Genomic DNA, 8966 nt, shown 5'->3' with positions numbered 1-8966 from the left:
GCTGGAACTGTTGATTCAGGATGCTTCATCCCCGATGGTGAGCAGCTTCAGGGAGGTGCTAGAACTGGTGAATGCTACAACTAGAGAACGCCGGGGTGATGCCGACTGTGAGGCGGCAGACTGCGCTTGTGCGTGACGGCGCAACAACGGGAGGGTCAACGATGTGTTCTATCTAAGGAGAACGAGAAAGATAGGAAAGAAAGTATAACTTTGGGGTTGAATCAAATGGTTACATACGAAAACATCGTAGGGTCGCCAGGCGAGCGACCCAAATTCAGGCCGATTGACCGGCGCCTAACAACCGCCTTCTGGAAAATGGTGTGGTTAAAATTTTCAACACAAATTTGTAGGCATTTAAAAAAATCAAAGATTTGGGTCCAAATTTTTGGATATTTGAGCACGAGCCAGCCAACAAATGAGAAGCGAGGAACCACGTCCACGCGGATCACCAAGTTGGACACGATCTGAGCCATCCATCACACGCCCATCCAATGGTGGATCTTCTCCTGAAAGACCAAAACCCTAACCCACCTACCCACCCACCCTTTCCTTCTCCAGATCCGATCGAGGCTGCCGCGCCTTCCTCTCCCTCGCCGCCATCCCCACCCACCACCGCCGCCATCCCCACCCACCACCGCCGCCCCCACCCACCGCCGACCTCGTCTCCGCCATCCCCCTCCCCTCGCCTTCATCCCCCATATCCACTAGTCTCGATCCGGCGTGCGTGCGTGCCGGCGTGGGCGTGCCTTGATTCAATCCAGCGCCTTCCTCCCTCCCTCCCTCCCACGACCACGCCTTCCTCCCTCCATCCCTTGGCATGTGTGCCGGTGTGGGTGCCATATGGGGCAGCTCCAACACAACCACGACCACGAGCGGCGGCGGCAGTGGAGGGAAGGACAAGGCGAAGGGCTCTGCAGTCTCCTTCACGGAGGGCGAGGAGGTGCTCGCCTACCACGGCCCGCTCCCCTACAAGGCCAAGGTTCCCCTCCCCTTCCCTTCCCCCTCTCTCCCCACCTCCCATTCCGTTCTAGGGTTCTCCCGCCACCGCGTCGGCTCCCCGGAGCAGGGCTGTCGGAGCAGGCGAGGGTTTAGGGAGTTGTAATCCATGGGTGCATCACATCAGATGGCGCAACACTCTTCTTTTCTTCAGAGAAGAAAGAAACACAACGTCGTTCCTCCTCTGCACCGCCCAGATTTTTTACATTTAGGGCATAATTTTTAAATTTAGAGCGAACATGTGGACACTAGTTTGTGTGTATCCCAGTATCAGACCATGATTAGCACCAGGTGAATTGTTCTCTTGGACTATGGGTACTTCATGTAGTAAGTAACAAGGAGTGGGAGATGGGACTACTTTTGTAAGTACTTTTATGAAGAAAGATGTACACATGAAGGCTTTATGACATTTACCAGTTGTACACCTGCAATTCTTCCCTTAGTAATACCGATTTTGTTCTGTCTGCAGCCTGTCGTCTTCCTCCACGGGGGTCCTAGGCTGGCACTTCGCCCGGCAACTGTGGATACTTCGATCCGGAGTTCTACAGGATCGTGCTGTTCGACCAGGTTGGTTTCGTTTTGATCCCCTCGTGTGTCTGTTCACTGGTGTTCCTAGGAGATCGCAGTGCTTAATCTGCTTGTGTTTGATTGCAGAAAGGCGCCGGAAGAGCACTCCCCATGCTTGTCTAGAGGAGAAGACCACCTGGGACTTGGTGGCTGACAGTGAGAAGGTCAGGCAGCACATCGACATTCCAGAGTGGTACGCAACTGCAAATACATCTTCTTTTGTCAACTGCAACATATACCCAGCTGTAAAGAAACCACTTGAAGAAAATATTTAAGAGAGCCGGGCAGTTCGTGTAGATTTTCTTGCATTTGTGCATAGCTGTTGATCATGAATGTTGCAATGCAAGTTATTAAAAGAATGATGATACCTCTTAATGCCTTGTCTTTTCAGAAACGAGTTAGCTAGTTAAGCATTTCTTTTCAAGTTTGATACTAGTGTTATTGTTGGAGATATATAGTGGAAAACAACATCCACAGTGGTATAGATTGTTCCAGTCCATGATATGCTTATTATTGAATTAGCTGGTCCTAAAGAATGTTTCGCCTAAGCTTTGCTTAGTGGCTGGTTCCATATCCTGAAAATTGCAATGCAGGTGAAAAGATTATATACCTCTTCATGCTGCAATGGTTTACGCTGAATTGTTTTTTTTGTAATCCATCTTGCTATACTGGTTCCAAGTGCTTGAATAGCACCTCTGAGATAACTCACTTGTGGTTAATTAGTGGCTCTATTGTTTGTGTTTGTGCATTCTTTTTTCCTGGGCATCATTCATGGCTGTCTAGTAGTCGACATACTTCTGGTTCTATTTAGTATATGCATGTAGCAACAACTTAAGTTTAATGGAGTTGTTGTTACTCAGTGCCTACTTCGTTAGAGTTTGCATCATCTCCTTGTTGTTTATATATCATAAATGCCTTCACTATTCTTGTTCTGAACCTCTGATCCTGATACTGATTGTATTTGTCTTGATCGAATCATAGGCAACATGGTGACTCTAGTGCAGGTAGCACTGCCCATCCTCTTCGAGGCCGTGTGTTTAGGTGATTCCTCGGGTAGCCATGACACTACACTGGCTGATTAGTACCCAGCGGCATGTTTGTAATATTTACAAGGATTTCCCTTGTAGGAATAATGCTCATGGTATATTTATATGTCCTGCAGCGCATGCTCTTTTTCTGTTTGTACGGAATCTTGATATGGTGTTTTGGCAGCTGGGATATTAGATTGCACTTTGGTATGTGATTTAGTCATGTTGGTACTGCTTGTTAAGTGATTATCTTTATGCCCTTGCTACCAGTAGGATGGTCAATACATGATTGCTCTGTAACTTGTCTTTTCCGAAACAGTTTGCTTGGTCCTTCATATCTGACTATGTAATGTAGAAGCTCTACTTTATCCTAATAGCTTCTTGTAGCATTGTGATACTATTTGTGATGCTAAACAATATGCTCTTAATCTGTTGCTATATTCTCAAGTGTTGTTTACCACTTACATTTTTTTTACATTTGCTATATTCACAAATAGTAGTAGTGTCTGGTCTAGATAAGCAAACGAGTAGTAGTGTCTGGTCTAGATAAGTAAACAATGGATGATCTATGCAGTTGTTGATATGAATTGTTTGTTTCTGGGCGGTGTAGGATGAGCTGCAGCGGGACAACCTGGAGTGGGACAATATCAAGGAGAACCTGGAGAAGATCACCGATTACCTCATCCTCGTCGGCATGGTTGGCTCCTTTGGCAGACCCCTCTTTGGCTCCGACCAACTTACTTTTGTCGCTGGCTAGCAGCATCTCCAGGTACAGTTGTGTCCTGCTCTCTTGCCCACTAAACCGTTTAGTGTTTGTTGGAGTGTGCATGGTGGCATCCTAAGCTCGCACTGTTAAATATGCTTTGCCTTATTCCTGAGCTAGCACTATAAATTTTGCATTGTCTTTTTGATAATTCCATATGTCTTATGGAATCAGATTACATTTCTGTTCGTTATGTAATACAAAAAAAAATTCGTGCTGTCAAAATTTTCACAGTGCGTGCCTTTCATTTCTTTAGTTTGATTGTTTCCCTTGTATTCAATATGCTTCTAATGGCTGATCCTTCCATTTTTGTTGTGGCATCTTTATTTTGACAGGTGTTGTGTGTTCTGGAAGATGGAAGAGGAAGAAAACTTGTTTTTGTTGAACTAAATTTTCTGTATTCTGTTTTGTTGTACGTATCATTTGATAGTTTTGTATAGGAACAAGTGATACTATTTTGTAGGGCTTTATGGCCTGTGATGTAAACATATTTAGTGATGAAATATGAAATTATTTGCGAAATTTGTCGAAAAGGAGGATCATTTGTACGAATATGTGAATGGGCTGAAAAGAGTACTGGACCAACTCTAGGATTGAATTATTATTTGAATGTATAAAAAGGCTGAATGTAAACTAGAAATGGGCTGCATAAAATTGTACCTATATTCTTGAAAGGCCAAACGTGCATAAAAATTGACGGGCTGACCAATTGGGCTTGGCCCATGTAGCAGACAAAAATTAACAGAAATAAATATACTAAATGGGCTGAATTGTTGGGCTCGACCCATATAAAACACCTAATCGGACCGGGCTGAATCTTATCAACGACCTTTTTAATTAGTCGCAATTTTGCCACGTCAGATTGCCACGTCGGATCCGACTTGGCCTGGGCAGAGAGCTAGCGACCAAAACAGAAGGTCATAGAATCAACGACCTTTTTTTTTGGTCGTGGAATTCCACGACGTTCTCATAGAGAAGGTCATTAATTTCAGTTTATGACCGTCAGCTTTTGACCTTCTGTTTTTGGTCACAAAAAGGTCGCAAATGAAAAACAATGACCTTTCAGTGACCAATAGTGAAGATCGCAAGTTGACATATTTCTTGTAGTGTCTCGGCATGGATGGGACGATGGTATCCAATGCTGGATCCGCTAGTTGCTGCCGCTGCTGAGACCCCCTTTCTTGGCTAAGTGAGTCGATCTGCTGCTGTTGCCGCTGGAATTAGAGTGCCAACTCCTCATGCGCTGATTCTAGGCCTTTAAGGCATTCTGCTTCCTGCTTCCTCTGCTCCTTCTCCAGCTTCCACTTCTTCTCCTCCTCCATCTTCTTTCTTGCATGGCTTCTGTAGTCGGTGTTCCAGTCCGCAAACCCCTCATACCACGGAACAATGCCTTTGCCTCGTGTTCTTCCCGGGTGTTCAGGATTTCCTAGGGCGCGCGTAAGCTCATCATTCTCTCTGTTGGGCGTGAACACCCCCGTTCGAGCCTCTTCTATTGCAACAGGTATTTTGACGTCGGCTCCTTTAAGACTTGCCTTCTCCAAAACCTGGCATGTCTTTGGGTCCAACATCCCCCCATGCGCATAGAACCAAGTCCTGCACCTGGGGGCCAGCTCAATGTAACTGGAATGACCCATGCATCCACCATCTGTTGCTCAGCCTTATCACACTTAGGCTAGGCCACCGCGTAGCCACCTGACCCCAGCCTATGGTAATGCTCCCTTTTTGCGGCATTGAGCTTGTTTACTCTTGACCGTTCCTTAGCTAATTCCGATTCCTTGAATTTCACGGAAGCGGGCCAGTGATCTCTTTGCTTCTCGAGTGTTCCCATGAATTCTGGAGTCTTCTTTCCTCCTTCGACGTACTTGGCCCATATACTTTTCTTGTGGTTGTTGAATGCAACCGCCATCTTCCTAAGAGCAGCGTCCTTGACTTTCTGCACATCTGCATCTTGATAAATCTATGTCAAAGTCAAACTTTGACTCAAACTTTGACATATGATCCAATATTGTTGCATATGTAAAAATTCAAACTTTGACATATGATGAAATGTTGCATATGTCAAAATTCAAACTTTGACATATGATCAGTTAATATATATGATCAAATGTTGCATATGTCAAAATTCAAACTTTGACAGATGATATCTAGCTAGCTAATTCATCTAATTTAATATATCTAGCTAATTCATTTAACATTTGACAAAAGTATGAAAAACTAATTCATCTAACATTAATATATCTAATTCATCTATAACTAAAAGTATAAAAAACTAATTCATCTAACATTTCTATCTAGCTAATTCATCTAACATTTGACATTAATCTAACATTTCTATCTAATTCACCTAACATTTGACATTAATATATCTAATTCGATCATCTAATTAACAATTTGACATTAATCTAATTCATCTAGCTAGCTATAACTTCGATATTAATCTAACATTTATATATATCTAATTCATATAACATTTCTATAACTAAAAGTATAAAAAACTAAAAAACAGAAAACATAAAATAAGTAAGAAAAATGTGTGTGTGTGTGTGTGTGTGCGTACGGGCGGGCTCGATCGGATGATCGAGGGCGCGGCCATGGCGCAGGGGGCTCACAGCAGGGCAACCGGGGCAGCGACAGGGGGCGGCGACGGGTGCGGCGACGGGGCGGCGGCGAGACAACGACGACGGGGACGGCGACGGGGACGGGCCGGGCGGCGATGGGGAAGGGGGCAGCGACGGGGACGGTGATGGCGATGGCTAGGGCGCGGGATGGGGGCGGTGTACGGGGCGACGTCGATGTCAAAGCAGAGGAGAGGAAGTGGGACATGAAACTGCAAAAATTTAAAGTGTTGTTTATATAGGATGGACCTTTAGTACCGGTTGGTGGCTCCAACCGGTACTAAAGGCCTATTTTGGCCAGGCCAAGCGGCGGGAAGCGCACGCCCTTTAGTACCGGGTCGTGGCAGCAACCGGTACTTAAGACCCCCCCTTTAGTACCGGTTGGAGCCACGACCCGGTACTAAAGGGGGTACGCTGCCACCCGCGGTGCACAAAGTTTACTCCCACCTCGCCGAGCGAAGGGCAACCGCACTGGTTTATAAACCCAGCCGCTGCTGCTCCTACGAGCTCCTCTCCAAAGCAGGCTTCTGGGCCTAAACTGCCGCGCTACCCTGTGGGCCTACTGCGCCTTATGGGCCTGCATCCTGGCCCAACTACAGGTTGGGTTTCTAGTTGTATGCAGGCCGTTGTGGCCTAGTAGGCGGGCTTTTTTAATTTTCTTTTATTCTTTTCTGCTTTATTTATTTTCTTTTATTTATTTGTGAGTTGTTTTTTGCTGTATTTAGAGTTTCTTTGTGAATAATTTTGCTTTAGGTACAAAAAATTACAAACTTGCTGTTAGTGCCGGTAGTTTTCAAATTTGAATAGTTTAAATTTGAATTATTTGAAATTTGTGTGAATCACTAGTTTGTGAATAACTTTACTTTAAAAATAGAATTTTCAGAGATTCTTTTTTGTTATGTTTAATATTAGTGTGTTTTATCATTATATTCAATTTGGTAATACTTAGGCTATTAAAAAATGAAATGTCTTTGTAACAGATGAGTTTTCATCTGAAACCCTGATACTTCGAAAGAGATTGCCCATTTTGTACACGAAGTGCATCCAGTTTTTGACGTAACCCTCTCTATTTTTTTGCACATGCTAGGTGGGTGAAACGATGATACCATGACAACTTTGAACCTTTTCAGAGTTCATTTGTAGTGCTTTTCAATTTCAGGGTCATTTAGCTAAAAAAATCAGTAAATGCATGAAAAATAGCAAATGATGTCAGAAAGGGTTGAAAGTTGATGACATGCCTTTGAATGGTGCATACTGAATGCACAAAAAGTCTGGAGTTGAAATAAGTTAAAAAATGAATTGCCTCTGTAAACAGATGAGTTTTCGTCCGAAACCCTGATACTTCGAAAGAGATTGTCCATTTTGTACTCGAAGTGCATCCAATTTTTGCCGTAACCCTCTCTACTTTTTTGCACATGCTATGTGGGTGAAATGATGACACCATGCCAACTTTTCAACCTTTTCAGAGTTCATTTGTAGTGCATTTCAATTTCAGGGTCATTTAGCTCAAAAAAAAATCAGTAAATGCATGAAAAATAGCAAATGATATAAGAAAGGGTTGAAAGTTGATGATGTGGCTTTGAATGGTGCATACTGAATGCACAAAAAGTCTGGAGTTGTAATAAGTTTTAAAAATGAAATGCCTTTGTAATAGATGAGTTTTCGTCCGAAACCCTGATACTTCAAAAGAGATTGTCCATTTTGTACACGAAGTGCATCCAGTTTTTGCCGTAACCCTCTCAACTTTTTTGCACATGCTATGTGGGTGAAATGGTGATACCATGCCAACTTTCAACCTTTTCAGAGTTCATTTGTAGTGATTTTCAATTTCAGGGTCATTTAGCTAAAAAAAATCAGTAAATGAGCTGAAAAATAGCAAATGAAGTTAGGAAGGTACACGTTTGCCTGAAGCACAAAAGTACACGTTTCAAATGCCAAAACACATAAGCTCCCTAACTATTACAAAGATTCCCTATGGTTTGTCCAAAGTGGGACTTTCCAGATATAGAAGTCCGGAAACTCACTAGAGAAGAAAGTGATGACAGTGAAAGTCACATCCCAGAGTGGGATCTTTGGGTGTGAAACTTTTTCTTCACGTGTGTCCCTTTGCGCCGTAACCATGGACAATCTTCATCAGTTAACTGGATGCTCGGGTCAATATTCACTGTGAAGGGAGCAATTTCATCAAACTTTTCATAATCTTCTGACATGTCTGTCTTGTCATCCACTCCCACGATGTTTCTTTTCCTTGAAAGAACTATGTGGTGCTTTGGCTCATCATATGATGTATTCGCTTCCTTATCTTTTCTTTTTCTCGGCTTGGTAGACATGTCCTTCACATAGAAAACCTATGCCACATCATCGGCTAGGACGAATGGTTCGTCTGGGTACGCAAGATTGTTGAGATCCACTGTTGTCATTCTGTACTGCGGGTCTTCCGTTACCTCGCCTCATGTCATATTGACCCATTTGCACCTAAACAAAGGGACCTTCAAACCACGTCCATAGTCAAGTTCCGATATCTCCTCTATGTAACCATAATATGTGTCCTTTACCCTCTTGGTTGCTGCATCAAAGCGGACACCACTATTTTGGTTGGTGCTCTTCTTATCTTGGGCGATCGTGTAAAATGTATTCCCATTTATCTCGTACCCTTTGAAAGTCATTATATTCGAAGATGGTAACTGGGACAGCAAGTACAGGTCATCTTCAACAGCTGCGTCATGCATGGCACGTGTATGCAACCAACCGGCGAAAGTCCCCATTTGTTCACGTGTAATCCAGTCGTCAGACTGCTCCGGGTGTTTGGAGCATAGAATATTCTTGTTTTCCTCCATATATGGAGCCACCAAGGCGGAATTTTGTAGAACTGTGTAGTGTTCTTGAGTGAGAGAATGCCCGTCCATACATATTATTTGTTCCGGTCCTAGCGTGCCATTTCCATCCAGTCTGCCCTTATGCCGCGATTCACGAACACCAATCGGCTTAAGGTCAGGA

At 43.7% G+C, this 8966-nt stretch overlaps 1 protein-coding gene across 1 annotated transcript; it reads left to right on the top strand.

The window, feature by feature from the left end:
• Positions 1-491: 491 nt before the first annotated feature.
• On the top strand, positions 492-3887 carry LOC109758005 (uncharacterized). Its single transcript, XM_040389640.2, has 6 exons — positions 492-979; positions 1466-1563; positions 1651-1756; positions 2545-2604; positions 3202-3360; positions 3690-3887. Exons 1-6 carry the CDS (start codon positions 492-494, stop codon positions 3742-3744), a joined length of 966 nt encoding a protein of 321 aa, XP_040245574.1. The 3' UTR covers positions 3745-3887.
• Positions 3888-8966: the final 5079 nt, after the last annotated feature.

The sequence above is a fragment of the Aegilops tauschii genome, chromosome 5 (assembly GCF_002575655.3).
Source record: "Aegilops tauschii subsp. strangulata cultivar AL8/78 chromosome 5, Aet v6.0, whole genome shotgun sequence".
Taxonomy (NCBI): domain Eukaryota; kingdom Viridiplantae; phylum Streptophyta; class Magnoliopsida; order Poales; family Poaceae; genus Aegilops; species Aegilops tauschii.
The sequence above is the reverse complement of the archived record's forward strand: the minus strand, read 5'-3'. Positions and strand labels throughout refer to the sequence as shown.